Source organism: Vulpes vulpes, chromosome 11, assembly GCF_048418805.1.
Source record: "Vulpes vulpes isolate BD-2025 chromosome 11, VulVul3, whole genome shotgun sequence".
Taxonomy (NCBI): domain Eukaryota; kingdom Metazoa; phylum Chordata; class Mammalia; order Carnivora; family Canidae; genus Vulpes; species Vulpes vulpes.
In genome coordinates this window covers 23,962,073-23,982,404 of record NC_132790.1, presented here as the reverse complement: position 1 = coordinate 23,982,404, position 20,332 = coordinate 23,962,073, and the positions used below count along the sequence as shown (strand labels likewise).

The following is a 20,332-nucleotide window of genomic DNA, read 5'->3' as shown; positions in this document are numbered from 1 at the left end:
ACACCAGCCTTAACAGCTTATGGATATTGGGAAGAGGTCTGAGCATCTGGGGGCTTTGGCAATTGTGAGGAGGAGTGTTGGGTATTCATTATCGTCTGCTAGAGTTATAGACTTGGTCCCTGTTGCTGTCCCCAACTGGGAAGGTCGGGGCTGGGAATAGTGGTGGTAGTAGGGTGGTAGTGGGATGTCAGCTTCTCAGATTCAATTCTGCTAGATTTGGAGGCTGCAGGACTCTGGCAGGCCTCTTGTGTCTGCAGGCTGGGGACAGGCGAGTGTGGGCAGATGGTTCTGGCAGCCCTTGCATATTGGATCCTGCCAACCAACCTAAGCAGCAGGCTGTTCCTTAACTGGAGGCCAAAGAAAGGACCAGTTTCTTCTAGGAACACTGGGGATCTGAGGAAAGCTCTTAATTTCTCTGGACATCCAGAGGAAGGCCTTCTGAGTCTTCTCCTCTTCCTCCCCTGCTCCAGGTGGAAGAACTGAGTAAGAAGTTAGCTGACCATGACCAAGCCAGCAAGGTGCAGCAACAGAAGCTGAAGGTAGGATATGGCGGAGGATGGGGCATCCTCCATCAGGCTCAAGAGTGGGAATGGGGGAGGGAAGGTGCTCTGGAAGCCCTCGAAGGGGTTGCAGAGGAGGGCCTGGCAGCCTTAGACCTGCCTGTGGCTTAGGAGCCCTTGCATGTGCTTTCTTGAGGGAAGACGAGAATGGCTCCCGTCCCTTAGATTCAGTGTCCACTACAGTAGCCACTAGTTATTTGTGGTTAAATTAAGTAAAAAATTCAGTTCTGGGCATCCCCGGTGGCCCAGTGGTTTAGCGCTGCCTTCGGCCCAGGGCGTGATCCTGGAGACCCGGGATGGAGTTTCACATCTGGCTCCCTGCATGGGGCCTGCTTCTCTCTCTGCCTGTGTCTCTGCCTCTCTCTCATGAATAAATAGTCTTAAAAAAAAAAATGCGTTCCTCAATCATGCTAGTTGCATTTCCCTTGCTTAGTTAGTAGTTACGTGTGACTAGAGCTACCATGTTGGACAGTCTAGTATATTTCCATAGCTATAGAAAGTCCTTTGGCTAGCACTGCTCTAGACAGCATAGCCTTGAGAAGTGTCAGCAACATTGAATATTACAGTGCAACTTTTAATTCTGTCAGCAACGTCACCCTCTGCTTTGTCGAAGTTCAGGCTTCACAGCTTTTAACAAGGGCAGAGGAATTAGGCACCACGGGCTATGGGACTCACTAAAGCCCTGGTGGGACACAGAAATTGGCAGGGAGCTCAGAGCTTCATTTCCCTCAGCTCCCATCCATGCCATAATTGTGATGAATAGATGCTTATTGGGCTGCCTGGGTGGCATCTGAATCTTGGTTTCAGCTCAGGTTGTGATCCTAGGCTTGTGAGAGCAAGCCCCACATTGGGCTCTGCGCTCAGGAGTCCACTCGAGATTCTCCCTCTCCCTCTGCCCCTCCCGCTCATATTATCTCTAAAATACATAAACCTTAAAAAGAAAAAAACCCGATGCCTATTCTCCATTTTCCTGGGGCTCGGAGATGTAGGAGAGCTAAGGCCAGCTAGTACAGTGCCTACTGCAAGCTAAGCACTCACTGGCATTGCAGAGGGACCGAGAACTGGATGTGGGCCCTGCTCCTGAGGAGTCTGTGGTCTGGACAGGAGGCCATGTGCCATCGTAAATGAGCCCACACAGGTTTGGAGTCAGGTGGACTAAGGTTCAAATCATACTCTGCTGTGACCCTGATCAGTATGTTTAAATCTCTGAGCTCAGTTTCTTCATCCGTCAGATGGAGACAGAGTTATTCCCACAGTAGTTTTAAGGAGAGAGAGTTCACAGGTCCTGAGAGAGTTCATATGCCAAGTGCCTCGTTCTGTGCTCTCCACCCAGGTGTTTCTGAGGCTCAGTTTGCTGGGGAGTGGGGGAGTCTCCCTGGGGAGACAACTCCTGGAGAGAGAATGAGACAGTTGGGCCTGGTAGCAAAGAAGGCAAAGATAGGACTGTCAGAACTCTGCCAGAAAGGGCAGTAGCTGGATAGCGAAAGTTCTTACAGAATATGGACCTCGAGAGGTGTGTGGTGTGTCATTAGGTGGGAGTTGGGGGCAGAGGTAAAAGGATTTTTTGTGCCTGTCCTGAGAGAATATGTAAGAGTCTGAAAACACCCATGGGGCCCAGGAGGCTAGGGCAAGTTCATGATTTGGGTAGGGCGGCCAGACCAGCCACCCCAGTTGGCATTTGTCTTGCTTTCTAGGCCCAGGGAGGTGAGAGCCAGCAAGAGGCCCAGCGCCTCCAGGCTCAGCTGAGTGAGCTGCAGGCCCAGCTGAACCAGAAGGAGCAGGCAGCGGAGCACTACAAGCTACAGGTGAGCCCCCCCTCCCCTCTACCCCTCCCCCCCAGCCATGCTACTGCCTGCCCATTGCTTCCCCAGTCCCCGCCCCTCACCACCACCCCTCCCGCCCTGTCTGCCCACGTAGATGGAGAAAGCCAAGACCCACTATGATGCCAAGAAGCAGCAGAACCAAGAGCTGCAGGAGCAGCTCCGGGGCCTGGAGCAGCTGCAGAAGGAGAACAAGGAGCTTCGGGCTGAGGCTGAGCGGCTGGGCCGGGAGCTCCAGCAGGCCGGGCTGAAGACCAAGGAGGCTGAGCAGACCTGCCGTCACCTTAGCGCCCAGGTGCGCAGCCTAGAGGCACAGGTAAGCATCTGCTGGGACGGAGCCCTGTGCCCCACTCTCCCAGGCTGCCGCTGACTGGGGCTTATCTTCATGCTGCCTTGCCCTCCCCTTCTCAGGTTGCTCACGCTGACCAGCAGCTTCGAGACCTGGGCAAGTTCCAGGTGGCAACTGACGCCCTAAAGAGCCGAGATCCCCAGGCTAAGCCTCAGCTGGACTTGAGTATTGACAGCCTGGATTTGAGCTGCGAGGAGGGGACTCCCCTCAGTGTCACCAGGTGAGGCGGCACCCTGCCTCCTTCCTGTCCATGGACTGCCTGCTGTTTGTCAGGCTGTGTCCTGGGTACTGGGCCTAATGAGGCAAAGATGTAGTCTCTTTGCCCTCTGGGAGCTTATCTGTAGAGAAGAAAAAGGAGAAATGGTCACAGGTGTTAGGCCAGATGTTTGTACAGGGTACAATGGGAGTAAAAAGAAACCAAGCGGTCAGAAGGCTGTCACTCCTGCCTGCAGCCTGCAGAGTTGCTGAAGGCCTATGTGCTTGGGGAACAGAGGGCAGAGGCCAAGAAAGAACCTGGCTGGGATCCCCAATGAAGTTTAGACTTGATCCTAAAGGCATCAGTGAAGGACCTGGGAGGGGTCTGAAATTAAGGACTATGTGGTCCAGTTGGCATCTTAGATTATTTTGACAGCCAGCGTAGAAACTGAGAAACTGTCGGTACTCTTAGGAAAACACTTTAAAAACATCAGTGCATTTATTTAGCCCTCACAGTCCTCTGTGAGGACTGATTATCTCTTTAACAGATGATACTGGGGCAGAGGGGCAGTCATTTGCCCAAGGTCCCACGGTGGCAGAGGTAGGCTTGAACCGGGCCAGGCTGGCTTGAGTCCTTGCTTATCACTGGGCTGGTGCCTCCTCTCAGGTGCCACTAAGTCTAGGTGAGGGGAGATGAGGTGGACCAGGTCAAGGACACCAGAGCGGACTGGGGTGTGGTTAGGTGACTTGTGTAGGTGGGCAGGAGGGAAGTGGTAGGACTTTGCCCATGTTCATGGATGGCTGGAGGTGTCCAGCTGGATGGACTTCGTTTGGAGATGTTCACTGCGGAGCTGAGTGTCCGGGGCAGGGTGGGTGGGGATGTCTGGGACAGTGGAGTCCGGGAGTTGCCAGTGTTCAGGAGCTCAGAGAGCCACTGGAGTAGATGGGCTCACCAGGAATGGAGAATGGAGTGAAGGGAGGGCCCAGGGCAAAGACTCTTCCCTGGTGCCTCTCAAAAGTCAGAGCGAGAATGGGGTGCTTGACCTGGTCTGCTTATAAATGTAGGAATTGGCCACTTTGGATCAAAGGAATGAACAAAATGTTTTTGCCACAGCAAGCTGCCCCGAACCCAGCCAGATGGTACCAGCATCCCCGGAGAGCCAGCCTCGCCCATCTCCCAGCGCTTGCCCCCCAAGGTAGAATCCCTGGAGTCTCTCTACTTCACCCCCATCCCTGCTCGGGGTCAGGCCCCACTGGAGAGCAGCCTGGACTCCCTGGGGGACGGCTTCCTGGACTCAGGCCGGAAGACTCGCTCTGCTCGTCGGCGCACCACGCAAATCATCAACATCACCATGACCAAGGTCGGGCCGCTGGGAGTGGGGCTGCAGGACAGTGCCCTTCCTTGCTTGTAAGGGCGTCTTTCCCATTGGGCCCTCACAACACTCTCCAGAGACGGGCAGGGCTGACTAGTCCGTATCTTACAGATGGAAAAGCTAAGACCCCAAGCAGTACAAGGATATGTGAGGCCTCTTTTGTAGGAACGGGCAGGGCTAGACCTGGATGCCTCCTGGCTTGGAGGCACTGATCCTGTGCAAGCCGGAGGGAGAGGGAAGTCGCAGCCCCACCCCGGGCCTCCACGCCTCCGAGGTAGCTGCCGTAGCTGCCTTGCACTGTGGCCCCCGCAGAGGGCTGCTCGCCAGGCTGCGGGCTCTGACTGGCCCTTGTCTCCGTATCCTGAGGAGGTTGGGGGGTATGGCAGAGGTCCCCTCTTGTGTGTGGGTTGCCCTTGCTACCAGGAAGCTGGAGAACTACACGATGGGCAGGGCGCTGGCAGGCTTGGGTTGAAGGACGGCAGAAGCTGTGGGAGGAGCCTGATGGCCCCGAGAGACAAGCAGGGGACAAGCAAGCATTGCAGCCCCAGCTCAGCCCTTGCTAGCTGTGGCCTGGAGGTTGATCACTTATTTCCTTGCACTTGGATTCTAAAATGATCTGTTACATACTCTGGCTTCTGCTACTACTATGCACTGTCAGTAGGCAAGAGAAAATGAGGTCACCTCAGCACCTAGGGTAGGAATCTTAGTCCTCAAGCCGAGTTCTTACACATGTGCAGCTAAGGATCCCGGGGGGGGAGGGGGCACGGGACGGGACATGACACACAGTGTGGTGCTGGGATTTGAGGCGCTTGGGGAAGGGGAACAGGCAGCCTCGGCATGGGTTCATGGGTTGTCAGGACCCCGCCCCACCACTTTCATTTTTTCTTCCAGAAGCTAGACGTGGAAGAGCCAGATAGTGCCAATTCCTCCTTCTACAGCACACAGTCGGCCCCTGCCTCCCAGGCTGGCCCACGTGCCACCTCTTCTACCCAGTCTCTAGCTCGCCTGGGCTCCCCTGATGACGGCAACTCGGCTCTGCTCAGCCTGCCTGGCTACCGGCCCACCACTCGCAGCTCTGCTCGCCGCTCCCAGGCTGGGGTGTCCAGTGGGGCCCCTCCAGGTGAGGGGACCAGAGGGGTTTTACACACACAAAGATGAAAGATGAGACGGGGAGGAGATCCTGGCACAGGAGAGAGACAAGCTTTCAAAACCCCGAGGCTGGTTGCCTTCCGGCTCCTCACCTGCCCCTCTTCCTTGCCGTCTCAGGGCCTTGCCTGTTGGTCCAGGGGCTCCGCTGGGCAGAGGGCGGGTGTTCATCTCAGCCAGGGTGAATGGGAACTGCTCACAGGGGGCGGATTGCCAGTGTGACAGCAACACTCAGCTCCAGTTACCCCATCTCGTGGTAAGGGGTGCCAGAAGAGCCTTGCTGGGCCAGTGTTCTTAGATTCTTGTTGAAGGCTTTTGCCCTCAGGACCCCTAGATCTCAATTCCTGGTCCTTAATTAGTGCCTCTAAGATGTCACAGCCTGTGCAGATGAGCTCTTTGAACCTCCCCAGGGGGAGAGCAGTGAGCCCCACTCCTGGATCTGCAGCACCGAACAGAGCAGGACTCTGGGGCCCTAGGCTTGAAGTAGGTCCACCCACAGGGACAGGAGTGGCGGATGCAACGGTTGGCATGGCACCAGGACCAGGGAATAACTCGCTGCCACTCTCCTCACTCTTCCTGGCCTTCCAGCCCCCCTGCTCCCATCTCCCTGCTCTCTCTCCACAGGAAGGAACAGCTTCTACATGGGCACTTGCCAGGATGAACCAGAGCAGCTGGATGACTGGAACCGCATCGCGGAGTTGCAGCAGCGCAACCGGGTGTGCCCCCCACACTTGAAGACCTGCTACCCCCTGGAGTCCAGGGTGAGCTCGGGCCCCATGCTGGCTCCCCTTCTCCTCCCTTGGCACACCACCCCAATACTACCCACTGGCCCTAGTGCCCTGGGTCTCTGGCCTGCTGCAGAGGGTGACGGTGTGCTTCCAGTGGGCTAGCTGGCATAGAGGGGCTCGGGGTGAAGTCCCCGTGGGCAGGCCTGAGTGTGTGGAGGAGGTCTATTCCGGTCTCCTCCTGTGGCCATCATGTAGGGCAGGACAGAAGACAACAGGAAGGGAGGCCTGCGGCCCACGGGAAGGCTTGAGCTGCTGAGCTACTGTACATGCCAGGCCCATGAGTTGTTCTGGGGCAGTTGTGCCCCACTGACCACTCCTTCCACCCCACACAGCCTTCCCTGAGCCTGGCTACCATCACAGATGAGGAGATGAAAACTGGCGACCCCCGGGAGACCCTGCGCCGAGCCAGCATGCAGCCGGCCCAGATAGCCGAGGGCACGGGCATCACCACCCGGCAGCAGCGCAAACGGGTCTCCTCAGAGCCCCACCAGGGCCCTGGTACCCCCGAGGTAGGTGGCCCTGGCTCCTTTTTTATTCCGTGTATAGCTTGCCCAAGCCAAGCCCCACTACCCAAGTTTGAAAAGTGGATTAATAGAGCCTTCACTCTCCAGGGGCTCAATGCAGGGACGGTTGGGAAGGGAGGCGGTGTTGACTTACAGGCCCCCTTGGCTCTGAGACACACGCCTGGCTCTGGATGTGAACCTCTCTTCCCCATAGTCTAAGAAGGCCACCAGCTGTTTCCCACGCCCCATGACTCCCCGGGACCGACATGAAGGGCGCAAACAGAGCACTACTGAGGCCCAGAAGAAAGCCGCTCCGGTTGTTAAGCAGGTCAATGTGGGGGTGGGGAGATGGATATGACACAGATGCCTGGGTGGCTCAGCCATTGAGTGCCTGCCTGCCTTCCGCCCTGGGATCAAGTCCCACATCAGGTTCCTTGCATGGAACCTGCTTCTCCCTCTCCTTATGTCTAGGTCTCTCTCATGAATTTAAAAAAAAAAAAAAAATAGGTCAGTGCGGGAGGCTGGAGGGAGCCCCTGGAGGGACCTTGGTGGCAGGGCATGAACGCAGCCCAGTCTGACAGCCCCTCCCTCCCCAACAGGCTGACCGCCGCCAGTCAATGGCTTTCAGCATCCTCAATACACCCAAGAAGCTCGGAAACAGCCTGCTGCGGAGGGGAGCCTCAAAGAAAGCCCTGTCCAAGGCCTCCCCCAACACCCGTGGCGGGACCCGCCGCTCTCCACGCATCGCCACCACTGCAGCCAGCGCCGCCACGGCGGCTGCCATCGCTGCTGCCACTGCCACCCCTCGGGCCAAGGGCAAGGTGGAGGCACTGATGGGGAAGTGGGTGGCTGGACTCTTAGGAAAGTGGGTAGAAGTATGGCACACCCCCAGGCCACCCCTCGGGAGGTTTCCAAGGCAGGGCCCAGCTAGGCGGCTGGAGGTGGGCTAAGTGTGGGTACTTCCTGTCTTGGTTACCTGCTTGTGGAAGAGAGGAGACCCAAGGCTGTTTAGGCACAGCCAGGATCCAATAACCTGCAAGTAGATGTGTCCAGGTCACCCCATGGAAGGGAAGGTAGTCAGGGGGCTTCAGGAGCTAAAAGAGGCCTCCTGCAGCCATCCGGTACAGGCTGGTATCACGAGTTTTCAGCCAAGTGATTGTGTTTCTCTCTTTTAGGCAAAGCACTAAAGGGCCAGGACCAGTGAGAGGCCCCACCTGTGTCCTCAATGCCGACCTCGCCTGGTCCTTTTCCTTCTGCTGTCCCTTTCAGTGCCTTCTCTCAGCTCCCAGGCCAAAAGTGGCCAAACCCGTAGAGACAGTGATGCCTGCCCACACCCCGGCCTGGTACCTGGATCTTCATTGGAGCCTTCACTAGGTGAACAGATGTGTCCTCAGAGTTGGCCCCGGAGGCCTGAAGAGTCTAGGTCTTCTCCCTACCTTGCCTCATGTTTTCATAAAGCAAAGTCGCTTGTCCATCACAACCAGACTTGAGGCCGGCTTTGAGCGGCTGGGCCCGAGGGCCGAGTCAATCCTCCTCAGCCTCTGGATTCACAAGGGACCATTGGAGGAGCAGGCCCCGGTCCCTGCTGCTCCTGGTACCCAAATCTAGCAGGGCCCTTTGCTTTTTGAAGTCCAGGACTTGGCATTGACCTAGTGGATGCACCCAGAGGTTCTCCCATCCACCAAAAGGCTCAGATGCCCAGAGATGCTCTTTTCTGGAATAGATGGGTCCCATGCCTGTGTGTGGCAGCAGGGGCAGCAGGGTGGGGTCGGGGGGCAGCCTTCAGCTGCCGCTTATCCCCCACCTTCCCCAGACTTCTACTGGGGTGGGATTTGGAGTGATGGGAAGGTTTTTAAGGGCCAGGGATGGATCTTTTCTAAATGTTATTACTTGTAAATAAAGTCTATTTTTCTCCCTTAAGTGCTGTCTGGGTCTATGGGGGAAGGGGAAATGTAGGTAGGCTCTTTAGAGCACAAGTTTTCCAGACTACCTACCTTCTCTCCAATCCTTTCTCCTGGTCTTTCTGGGGCACCAGGATCTTTCCACATTTTTTCTCTTTTGAAGGCTGGTATCCCCTGGTTTTGGCCTTTAGCTTCTGAATAACAGTCCCTCTTCCCACACTCCCTCCTAGAAAGAGCCAAGTTCTGTAAGTGGAATGATGGCTTAAATGACAGAGCAGATGCCTTCATTGACAAACCATTTATGCATGTCCCTGTGGGCCCTGCTGGGTGTGACAGACAAACAGCTGAGGACCAGACACAGCGTTCACCCCTGTCCCTTAGTGGGGACAGGGCATTAGAAGGAAAAAGGAAGACTACAACATGAAGGCAATGCCGAAGGAGGCCTGAGCTGTGAGAGCATGGAGACCTCAGTGAAGATGTGACGACTCAATTAGGCTTCAGAATTTCTCCGTCGTTATGAGGCGGGAGAGGGGGCTGCTGGAGGGTGGGGCTTCTTGGGTAGAAGGCGCAACAGTCTCCAGCCCAGCCTGGGGAAGAAGAGAAGGCAGACAAGGGTCAGCACCAAGGGTGGCTGACCTCTCGTCACCTTCCTCCAAGCCATGCCTCCCCTGCCCGAGTCCTGAACTCCACGGTGGACATTAGCTGGAGGCCACTCTGGGCAGAGCCCACCCTTTCCTCCCCATACTGCTCCTGCTGTCCGTGGAAACCTTCCCTCAGTTTTCTCACCCAGAGCTGGGCCAGGACAACATGCTGCTGGGCAGTGTGCGCGGGATCAGCAAAGACACAAGAGAAGTCGGTGTTGCGCAGGGTGGGGCTCAGCTCCTCTAGCACCAGAGTCCTCCGCAGCTGGGTGTGTTCACCCCTGGACTCCCTGCTAAAGAGGAGTGAAGGCCATGAGAGGATGGCAGAAGAAGCCACTCTCCACCGCCCCCCCCCCCAACCATGTTGGTTGACCTCCCCAATGCACTCCTCACCTAGTGCTGCCCTCCCTCAGCCGACCTGGGAGGTGCTCGATGAAGGAGCCATTGCCCATCCAGAAGAGGATGCTGAAGGGGAAGCGGCTGCAGGCAGTACAGGACAAGGTCAGCATTCCATCTAAAGACACGTGTGGCTGTTAGCTCCCCTCTGCCGTGCTGCCCTGCCCCCAAGTCCCCCAGTCCCCACAATTCAGGAACCCAGAGTGTTGTTGTACGCACCACCCAGGTGGGGAAGTCCATTAATGGGGAAGTGCACTTGTCTACAAGGGAGGCCCAAGGCTGAACAAAAGGGATCTAGGGATGGGTCCTTAGTTCAGGTGAGGACTCCTGAGCCTGTTTCTTCAGGATGGCCTTTTCTAGTGCTCACCATTAGTGACTAAGAGCCCTGGCCAAGGAGGCGGCAGCAGGAGGCCACTGCTCTTCTGAGGTGGCCAGCGAGTGAGGGGGCTGGAGACTGGAGTGGGGGTGGGCAGGCGGGCCTTGTAACGTATTGCAGTCAAGGCCCTGGGAGCCCTCTGACCATCCTTGTGTCTGAACTCTTTCCATCCCACTGGATAGGGAGCATCTCGGGAGCTGGGCCCTGCACCCACACTCACTCGGAGGAAACATGCCGAGTGCTCTAGCAAGCTGGCCTGGCTGGTGGGGCTACAATGGCAGTAGGTGGGGTAGGGGGAAGCTCGGGAATCAACCCCACCCTTGGACTCTCTGTGCCCCAAACCCACCCCTGCCCACTATGTCCTTTGGGGCTTCCATCAGAATTGCTCCTTACTCAGTGGGACTTCCACTTCTGGCCCGGTCACCTCCAGTGCTGGGCACTGCTTAGCTGTCAGGAGCCAGGAGGGGCAGGAGTCCTTTGTGATCCCAGCTGAGGCAGCGGCAGTGGCCTGAGGTACAGGTGTGGCTCCAGCCAGGTGACAGAACATGTGCACACACAAAAGCAGGACCCACAAAGGGCTGGGATCTGAGGGCAGGACACAAAGGCCAGGGCTGTCTGACTGCCAGGAATGCTCAACATCCTGGCCTGGACACACTCTGGCGCAGAGATACCTGGGCTCTGCACAGGGAATCAGAGGAGCAGAAGGGTTCCTCAGGCCCCGCATGTTGGAATGGAGCGCAGGGAGACTTTGGGACTGGAGCCAGAACCACAGCATCTGGACACAGGCTGAAAGCCGTAACAGCAGAATGGAGTTCCCTGGGGGGGGAAGGCTCAGGGCCGCCTGCACGGCTCCCTTCTGTTCTCAAATCCCACCCCCCACCCCCCGCCCATGCCAGCCCCAGGTCCCACCTGGTGTCCAGTTCTGTCTCATGGTCTTGACGGAAGTGTCAAGAGCTGGCGTGCCTGGCTCTATTTATCTGTGACCACTTCCTCCTCTCTCGAGCTGGGGGCGGGCGGAAGAGAATGTAAATCAACCATTTATCTCACATCTCTGGCTTGCCTGGATCCCAGCCATTTGTATGGGCCTGTCCTTCCTGTATATTCCACAGCTCTTCCTGGGTCTGACCTCTGAATGGGCTGCCAGGCACTGCTACTTTGCTCCAGGCAACCAGCAAAGGCTGGGGCTTTACGCACTTAGCAACAAAGCTAAAGACCATCTAGTGACAGTCTTTCCCCACCCTACTAGCTCTTAGTACCATTAACATGCTGACTATGAGTCCACCCTAACTAACCCCTTCATTATAGGGATGAGGAAAGGGACCCAGAGAGGGGCCAGGGACACTACTACAAAGAGAGGCAAAGCCCTCTTTGCTGGAGCTGGTTCTGGGAAGGGCAGGATTAGTGAAGTCCTGCTGGGAAAGCACTGCCCGCCCCCCTCATTTCGCTTTCGCTTTTTTTTTTTAACTAGGAAATCTAAAGCAGGCTCTGAGTAACAAGTTACACAAGCAAGATGCCAGCCTGTACACTGTACTTCTTCTAGAACCAAAATTCATGGTGGCCTGGAATCTTCCTGCCCCCTCGGCTTTACCCTCCCAGGGATACAGATGGTATGAACTCATGAAGAGTCTCTCACAGGTGGATTCTTCTGTCCCAGCCAAGGGTCAGAACTTTGGCGTCCACCTTTTCTCTTCAGAACCAGCCCTTGCTTCTACATGAGCAGGCCTCATGTTCTTTCACATTCGCACCGATATTCAAGGGGTCAACTCTCCTAGTTACTGGAGACCCCAAGTTGGATCACTTTGACCATTTCAGGGTCACATCAGTCTGTCATCCTGGCCTTTCTCTGGCTTGCTACTCCCTCCAACCCCCACCCACCCATCACCCCTGCACAGCCTTCTCGCTTATCTCATCCCAGCCCCTTGGCCAGAGCTATAGGTCTAGGTTCACTAGGAAGTCTAGACCTCTCCCTACCTGGCTCTGGAGAAGCCCTGAGGAGCCCTCTTTTTCAGAATCCCCGTTCTTGAAGCTCCACTCAGTCCGGCTGTGTTCGGCCCCGCGTAACCCATGCCTCAGGAACTATGCTGACAGCACCTTCCGGCCTTGTGTGCAGAAACATCTCAGAACCAGGCTGAGGACTTGAACACCAGCTGGAGCACTGGCCCTAAAAGAGGAGAGGGCACTTCCCAGGGAGGAGAGGGAGCAAGCAGCCTAGCACTGGCCCCGGCAGCAACAGAGCTATACAAATGCACCAGTCTGGTAGATGATGGGACAAATGGAGCTGGGGCTGCGGCAGGGCCAGCACTAGGGGAAGGTAGTAAGGCACCTGGGATGCAAAGCCACAGGAGGCATGCACTCACTATCAGGGTCGTGCCAGTGTCTATGGAGGCAGAAAGACCAGCACTGGTGACCCAGTCCACACACCGATCAAACATGAAGAACAAGACCAAGTGTCCGAGGTCTGTGGTCTCTGGAATCAGAGGGATGGAATTGCTGGGGACAAAGCCAGGGAGCCAGGGAGAAGATGGGGAGCCATCTCCCATCTCCCCCAGGGAGGAGCCAGGAAGATGGAACTAGGTTTGGAGGATGAGTCATGAAGCTCCCCCATGGGAGTGCCAGTATCTCCAGCTCTTGGGTCAGGAGGTAAGGCTGCTTGGGGCTTCTGAGACACAGTCTTTTGGGAAATGGGATTAGGAGATGGGAGGGAGAGGAGACAGGACTCTACCTCAGAGTGGAACCAAGATAAGAGTTGGGCTGCTGGGAGGTCATGGGACTCAGGCTTGCTGAAGTATGAAAAGAGAGCCTTGGACAGCTGGGTCTCGGCTTTTCATGTGAGTCTGATGAGTAGGGATTGGGGGACAAGAGTGAAAGGATGATCCTGGACCCTACAACTGGTCCTCATTCCATTCTCTGAGCATGGGCCCACTGGTATAAGCAGTGGGGGACCATGAGAAGCCATAGCTGGATATGAGAAGCCGAAGTTGAGAGTGGCCCATGAGAAGGGGTGCCGTAGAAGGGCACTGACCTCAGGCCCTGTGAGGAGAGTCACCCAGTGATGCTCCAGTGCCCTTCTGCCACAGGACAGGAGCCTGGCATCCCACCATTCCCATGGGTAAGGGGCAGGGCCAACCACCCCTTGGATTCACTTTCAAATGGGAACAGTAAAAGGTAGCAAAGGCAAGGCATTCCCAGGGACCCCAGGGAAGAATAAAGCAAAATGGATGTCCAGCTTTCCAACCCAGCTCATAGAGCTTTATTCAGAATGGAGTGACAAGATCCTGCTTGGCTCTTGCTACACTTGAAGGGGCAGGGTCAGCTGGGCCATATTCCCCAGGAACCCAGTGCTGAAGGTCCATGTTTGTCCTCCCACTTCCTTCAAAACCCAGAGGGCCAGAGCTGGGGCCTACCTGGAACCTCTTTTTAAAACCCACACTTCCTGGGGCCTTGCCCTCTTTTCTTTCCACCCACCACCACCCCAGTTGCCAGGTCTGGGCAGGACCCAGGAACATGGATGCTGACTGAGGGATATTCCCTGGGCTGGGAATTCCCTGGCAGCTTCAAGGAACACTGACGACAAGGAGGAGTCATATCTGTCATAGTCCCACTGCCACACACGGATGAACACACACGCACTCTCACTCAGGCTTTAAGGGAAGGAAGTGATGCGGGAGAGCGTCCTTTGGCACTTGTCACTGCTTCCGGGCTGGATGGTCTGCTTGCACAAGAGGCTTCCAATCACTGCCACCAACGGTAGTCCCCAGGGCTCAACTACACATAGACTCTGCTCTTGGCTAGGGGCAGGTTAGGGGCTGCTGTTTCGGTTGCCCCCAAATTCTCATTGAAACGTGAGGTCCCAGGGCTTCCCTCCCTGGAAAAGTCAGGACAAGGTTCCACTTGCCTCAATCAGTCTACAGGTCTTGGACAAGGAAGACAGAGTAAGATACAACACTGGTCCTGGGGCCCAGATGGGGAGGAGGGACAACACTTCACCCTGCCCTCACTGTGCATCTGCGGTGCCAGGCCGGGTCCGGGAGCTCTCCCACACTGAGTGAACCAGGCTGGAGCTCGACAGGCGGAAGAAAGGGGGTGGGGGGCAGGGGGTTGCAGGAAGGGCTGAGGCTTTCAGCCAGAGATGAGAAGGCTCCTTTAAACCAAAAATGTCGTGGCTCTGTTCCAGCCCTGCTCAGGCAAGGAGGGTGAGGCCTGGAAGAGTTGGGCAATTCCTATGCTCCACAATAAAAAAGGTTTTTAAATATATTCATCAAAATAGTTTTCTTTTAAAAAGCTCCCACTGCTGACAGCCCCACTGGCTGGCTCTCCATCAACTCCCTCCCCAGCCCGGGCACAGCCGGAAGGTTCCTGAGTGGCCCAAGTGCCCCTTTTGAGTCTTTCCCACCCAGGAGGTCTTGGAGGGCAGGTAGGAGAGTGCCCTGAGGTCCATAGTGGGTGGATGCTCTTCTTCCTGACTATTCCAGGCCCAGGATGTAGTTGATGCCTTGTACCAGGCCAATGATGACAGGCTGCCAGGCTACCAAGTATCGAAGCCAATCCAGCAGTTGCCCGTACATGACGTGAGGCCTCTCCCAGCTGTCAGTGCGTTAAAGAGGCTATGTGTCAGAGCTGCTAAGGCCAGGCTAGGGGACAGGTGAGAGGGTCTGCCCACACTTGTAGACACTCCACAGAAATCAGCCTGCCTACAGGGAGAGCAAGCCCTCACCAGCCTCTCCATGTTAGCAGGAAGGACTGAACCTAGAGAATCGGGGGGAGGTGAGGAGAGGGGGCCAGTGCAGAAGACAGGACAGACACAGGAGGAGTTTGGAGAGGCGAGACTAAGCTAAGACTGACATGTGGAGAGGGCCTCCCACATAATACCTTCTCAAAGATGGGCCCACTGGCATGAATACACAGTCTGAGACTGCTATAAAAGCATCTCTGCCAATGGCTGCAGGGAGGTGTACAGTGGGATAAGGTAACCCCAGAAGTTCTTGTAATATCCCAAAAGGAAGGTTTTCTAGGTCAAGGAAGGGGTTCAGTCCAGGGACTGAGGCAGAAGGGAACAGTGAAGAGGTAGTCACAGTGGGTAACCCTTGGCAGAGGTTGTAAGGAATCTCCACACACCACTAAACACCAGGCCCTACTGAGGAGAAGGGGCCCCATAGAGGAGTTCTCTTCTTTTCATTTAAATGCTAGGCAAGACATTTAGAGAGGGAGCCCGGGAATCCAGCTCTGGGGAAAGCACAGATTAAACCTCATGACACTGGGGGAACCCCTCCAAAAGCCTCAGAAAGTGCAGCCTGGCCCAGTCTCTGGGAGCTGCAGGGAAGCCCCAAGCCTCAGCTTCACCATGGAGTTATTACTTAACTGTTTCTAAATTAGATCCTAGAAGAACCAAGCAAGGAATCTTAAGGGGAGAGGCCAGAGCCTCCTGTTCAGGGGCTGTGGGAATGTGCTGAGAATGCAGTGCCCCTGCCCAGCCCAGCTAATGTCCAGGGGACAGGGAACCCTGGAACACAGAGCAGCTGGGACAAGGAGGGCAGAAAGGTTGCCCCCTGGATCCCAAGGGAAGTGAAGGGGGAATCGGAGTAGTGGCTGAGCAATTTCTACAAAACCAGTGGTGAGGAGGAAGAGGAGGGTGCAGGAAGGCCGACTATGGAGGGCCAGCAGGGTATGGAGTAGTAGCTTGGAGGAGCAGTGGAGCCGTGTTGCAAATGGATGGGGACAGGGAGTCCCTCAGGCCTCCCTGAACCCTGCAGGCCCTGCACAGGCAGAGAGCGAGTCTCTAGCCCCACATCATAGGTAAGGCATCGACTCATTAGCTATGTGACCCTCAACAGGTTTTTCAACCTCTAAATCATTTCATTTGTAAAATGAGGATAGTATCACCAAGGTCATCAAATGAGATAATATGGGCAAAGTGCTTAAACACAGTGTAAGGCATACAGTAAGAAACAGTAAATGAGTTTCTATTGCTACTGATTTACCCTTGAGAGATCTAGAACTACGATGAGAATCTGAGCTGTGAGTCCTGCCCCATGTTCCACCCCCAACTTCCCTAGTCCACAGGCCAAATGGAATGGTGAGTTACGTACCAGACTGGGGGGAGGAGGAAGGGCCCTGGGAGGACTCAAATGCAGAATGGCACTGGCCAGGACTTTTTCCCATTGCCCATTCTCAACAAGAATACAAACAAAGGATACGGGTTGCTGAACATCCTTTTGAGGTCTACCTTCTCTTTGCAGTAGGGACACGTCTGCTTCTTTCCCACAATGCACCAGCCGCGGATGCAGAACTCGTGGAATCTGAGCACCACTGGTCAAGGGAAATGGTGGGCAGACAGGATGGCACTTGAGCTCCGTGCCCGTCGTCAAGGTGCCCAGGCACCAGCTCTGGAGAAAGGTTCAAATTCTAGCTTCACCTCTTATTAGCTGTATAATCTTGGGCACATACCTTCTCTCTCTGACCCTACTTCCTCACATGTGAAGTGAGGATAATGATCTCCACTTTACAGGGTTTTTACGGGGCAAAATGGAGACAATACATAGCACAGAACGGGAGCTGAGCGAGCACATGATAAATACTGCAACTGTTACTCAGGGTGACTGGATTCTGAAACTGAGGGATCCAGGCTTTAGGCTCCTTTCTGATCCAGCCAGGCTACAAACTCTGTTTACATAAGAATGGCTCCCAGCTGTGGGGAAGAAGGAGGGAGAACACAGTTCCCACTCCAGGGTGTCAGCTTCTCTAGCAGAGAACTTCTCCCAAATATCTGCCCTTGTGTGACTCTCCCACGCTTAAAGGTCTGGACAGCATGCCAGGCAGGGTAATGATCACCCACTCCCCTCCCTGACCGGAATGCACATGTGGCAGGAGATGTGGCCCAGGGGGTTCCAGGCAGGATACACGTGATTGCAAGATAGCCTATATGTGTTCTCGATGATGCCCTCTTCACTGACATCCACAAAGATCTGCTGCCCACACACGGCACACACACTGTCCGAGAGGTGTTTGGTAGGCATGCCCGACTCGCTGTAGAACTGGGAGAGAAGAACAGGAGGAAAAGACAGGAAAAGTGTGAGAATCAGCCCAAGCAGGATGGTACCACAAAGGCCTTTGGGTCTTCTGAAGAGGAGGCCAAGCAGCAGGGGGAGGAGGCCCCACAGCTACAGAACATCTTTTATAGGCCCAATCACCTCATCTGCTGGATGGATAGGGAGAAAAGGACAGACCAGTGATGGGTTGGGAGGTCAGATCTAATAGGACTTGAGCACTGGGCTGGTCAGCACCAGGGACAAGGAGACCAGGAGGTAGAAGGACTCAGGGCTGGTGATCAGGACCTATGTCAGATAAGCCACTCTGTGGCCACACTATGTTTCCATCAGAGATGGACAACATCTCTTCTCTAAGATTCAAAACAGTCAGATATCCAGTGCAATGTTGGTTTGGTGACAAGAGCATTGCCAAACATCTGCCACAGCAACAAAAGAAATTTGATCCTTTTGAATAGCATCTGGCATGATGTCTCAAACTGCCACACACTTTGACCATTCATTAATGTCATTTCAAGTAATTTAAAGAAAATATCAAAAAACTTCAGGTATACAGATATTTATTTAAGTATTATTTATCATTAAAGAAGAGTTTAGCAATTCCTCAATAACTTAAACAGAATGATCGTATGACACAACAATTATTACACCTTACATTTTAGTCATAAAAATCATGAAATTCTGGGCAGCCTGGGTGGCTCAGTGGTTTAGCATCGCCTCCAGCCCAGGGCCTGATCCTGGAGACCCGGGATCGAGCCCTGCATCAGGCTCCCAGCATGGAGCCTGCTTCTTCCTCTGCTGTCTCTGCCTCTCTCTCTGTGTCTCTCATGAATAAATAAATAAAAATCTTAAAAAAAAAAAAAATCATGAAGTTCTGATGCATGCTACAATGCATGAACCTTGAAAACATTAGGCTAAGTAAAATGTCAGACGCCACAGGACAAATATTATATGATCCCATTGATATGATGAAATACATAGAATCAGGCAAATTCATAGAGACAAAAAGTAGGCTAGAGGTGGCCAGAGGCTAGGAGAAGGGAATGGGGAGTTATTGCTTAATGGGCAGTTATTGCTTGGGATGATGAAAAACTTTGGAAACGGTGATAGCTGCACAATATTGTGAAAGTAACTAAGCACTGAACTGTACTTTTAAAAATGGCTAAAACAGTGGGTTTTAGGTTACATAATAGAAAAACCCATAAAATAATAAAAAACAGGCAAAGAAATGGAAATAACCATGCATGACCCAGAACAGGAGAATGTCTAAGTAAATTTGGTACACACTCAAGGGACTTAACTGGTGAGTTCACTGAAGGCTGAGATGTAACAATAAGTGGCAAAAAGTAGGGACAAAACTGGAGGCACAACATGATTGGTGTTGTATGTAAAGACAAGCCCAAATCTATACAAGAGAAAAGATCAGAAAGAAATATCAGTATGTTTATGCCAGTGATGTTTTGGCAGTAGGATCATAGGTGATGTGGTTTTTGTGCCTACTTTTCTGTACCCAAATTTTCTTTAATGAATATATATTACTTTTAAAGATTATTTATTACCATACTTAATTACAACAGATAACCAATTCCATGCTCCAAAAAGGAATTACAAGTTTTGCATAATTTCCTTGTGGTTTATTGTTACATAGTTAAATAGCATTTCCCCCTTACTCCAAGGAGAAAAAGACTTGAAATTTATTTGTTGACATTTTCTAAGACCTACTGTTTTTCCCTTTCCTTTGCCTTAAGAACTGTGGTCTAGGAAAGTGTCTGTTAGGCTCCTAGTTTCTGGAGTTCTCCCCATGAGGCTAAAACATGGCAACAGGCAGGCAGGGTCAAATCCCACAGTGTTTCAATAGAGCCATTGAGTAAGCTGTCAAATCATGAAGGCCTCGCACCCCCAGGGCTCACAGAAATCACACAGGAAGAGACTGTATCAGAGATACTGAGGCCAAGCTGGGGAAGATACAGGGAGGCCCGGACCCCTCCATAGAATGAGCTCAAGGGGGACCTATGGTTTATCTGCATCGGGCAGACCTAACTGCAGTCTTCTGTCACTTACTAGCTTGATGAACTTGAGCAAACCATCCAGATCCTTCCATCAAATACATACTGGGTACCTACTAATATATACTGGGTACCTACTAATATATATTGGGTACCTACCTACTAAGGTAGACATAGGTATATATATATACCTACAAATATGTACTGGGTACCTACCTACTAAGCAGTAGCAGGCACTGGACTAGGGGAGTCCAGTGGGATATAATGCTGGAAGAAGAGAGACTCGGCCTCTCTCCTATGGAACCTACAACTACAGGAGAATGACAGTAAAGGGCTAAGAAAGGGGTTGCTAACTAAGCCTAGGTGCTGTGAAGAGGCTTCTTTGAGGGCGTGACATTTGAGGCTGAGAGGTAAAGGGCAGTGGGAGTTAGCGAGAGGAAGAAAGTCAGCAGGAAGAAGGAAGAGGCCACAAAGCAGAAAGGAGCCTGGTGGGCTTGAGAAACTGAAAGGAACCTCATGTGGCTAGAGTTGTGACAAAGAGGAAAACAGTAACATCTTATTGGCCACATGAAGAATTTTGGACTAGAAATGGAAAGTCACTGGAGGCATCTGAACAGACTCAAATTTTTAGAAGATCACTCGGTCTGTGTGAAAAATGGGCTGCAGGTGGGGGCCAACATGGATTCAGAGAGCAGCTAAAGTCTCTGTTTTTTAATTCTTTAAAACAAGAGATGCTGGAGATCTGGGCCAAGGTGGCAGTCTGGGCTAATTTAATGGCAATAAAAATAGAAAGGTGTAGACAGACTGGTGATGCTAAACAGCTGAAAACTAAAGATCTGGTAGAAAAGTTCTGGATTAGAGGTCATAGAAAGTCATAGAAAAAGTCATAGAAAAAGAAAAGGGAATGCCTCGGTGAAGTGCAGAGAAGGTACTTTAGGTCTGAGCTCAGAGGAACAGTAGCATTCACGGGGAGGAAGAGTTAGTAGAGACAGAAGGAAAAGCAGGATACAGAAACATTGCAAAAGCCAATGACAACTGCTGAAGTCAGAATGAGTGACACAGAGTCACTGGTGACCTGAGTAAAAGCCATTTCAGAAGAAGGTTTGAGCCACACCAATTTAGAATAGGCTAAAGAGTAGGTGAACGGTAATCAAAAGGAGACTGGACTTTCTCTAAGTTTAGCTGTGAAGCACAGGAAATGACTCAGTAGCTAGAGAAGAAAGTGGGTCAAAAAA

The 20,332-nt window shown here is 53.4% G+C and overlaps 3 protein-coding genes across 45 annotated transcripts in view; 1 reads left to right on the top strand and 2 right to left on the bottom strand.

The window, feature by feature from the left end:
• NUMA1 (nuclear mitotic apparatus protein 1) overlaps positions 1-8,654 on the top strand; it is a 75,437-nt gene extending 66,783 nt beyond the window's left edge. For 16 of the 30 annotated variants that reach the window (XM_072725828.1, XM_072725819.1, XM_072725820.1 and 13 more), the window contains 11 exons: positions 471-539; positions 2,255-2,365; positions 2,478-2,696; positions 2,792-2,949; positions 4,039-4,285; positions 5,189-5,417; positions 6,068-6,204; positions 6,564-6,740; positions 6,949-7,062; positions 7,334-7,555; positions 7,910-8,654. In XM_072725828.1, the coding sequence (XP_072581929.1) occupies positions 471-539; positions 2,255-2,365; positions 2,478-2,696; positions 2,792-2,949; positions 4,039-4,285; positions 5,189-5,417; positions 6,068-6,204; positions 6,564-6,740; positions 6,949-7,062; positions 7,334-7,555; positions 7,910-7,921 (1,695 nt within the window). In that variant the 3' untranslated portion in view covers positions 7,922-8,654. The remainder of the gene's footprint in view (positions 1-470; positions 540-2,254; positions 2,366-2,477; positions 2,697-2,791; positions 2,950-4,038; positions 4,286-5,188; positions 5,418-6,067; positions 6,205-6,563; positions 6,741-6,948; positions 7,063-7,333; positions 7,556-7,909) is intronic. The other 14 variants (XM_072725836.1, XM_072725846.1, XM_072725845.1 and 11 more) reach the window with 1 other exon arrangement.
• A 264-nt stretch (positions 8,655-8,918) lies between these two features.
• IL18BP (interleukin 18 binding protein) lies at positions 8,919-12,800 on the bottom strand. Of its 8 annotated transcripts, none has more exons than XM_072725879.1 (7): positions 12,020-12,800; positions 10,958-11,051; positions 10,720-10,834; positions 10,442-10,633; positions 9,670-9,790; positions 9,422-9,566; positions 8,919-9,222 (listed from the first exon to the last, which is right to left on the bottom strand). In XM_072725879.1, exons 4-7 carry the CDS (start codon positions 10,593-10,595, stop codon positions 9,133-9,135), a joined length of 510 nt encoding a protein of 169 aa, XP_072581980.1. In that variant the 5' UTR covers positions 10,596-10,633; positions 10,720-10,834; positions 10,958-11,051; positions 12,020-12,800; the 3' UTR covers positions 8,919-9,132. The 8 variants fall into 8 exon arrangements, with proteins under 8 accessions (XP_072581980.1, XP_072581979.1, XP_025866347.1 ...); XM_072725878.1 differs by having other exon boundaries at positions 9,422-9,569; positions 12,020-12,209; XM_026010562.2 differs by lacking the exon at positions 10,720-10,834 and having other exon boundaries at positions 9,422-9,569.
• A 469-nt stretch (positions 12,801-13,269) lies between these two features.
• The window catches only part of RNF121 (ring finger protein 121), an 85,283-nt gene continuing 78,220 nt past the window's right edge, over positions 13,270-20,332 (bottom strand). For 5 of the 7 annotated variants that reach the window (XM_072725865.1, XM_072725866.1, XM_026010557.2 and 2 more), the window contains 3 exons: positions 16,946-17,079; positions 16,243-16,344; positions 13,270-14,632 (listed from right to left, as the gene is read on the bottom strand). In XM_072725865.1, coding sequence (XP_072581966.1) covers positions 14,512-14,632; positions 16,243-16,344; positions 16,946-17,079 — 357 coding nt within the window. In that variant the 3' untranslated portion in view covers positions 13,270-14,511. Of the gene's footprint in view, positions 14,653-16,242; positions 16,345-16,945; positions 17,080-20,332 lie in introns of all 7 variants that reach the window. The other 2 variants (XM_072725868.1, XM_072725867.1) reach the window with 2 other exon arrangements.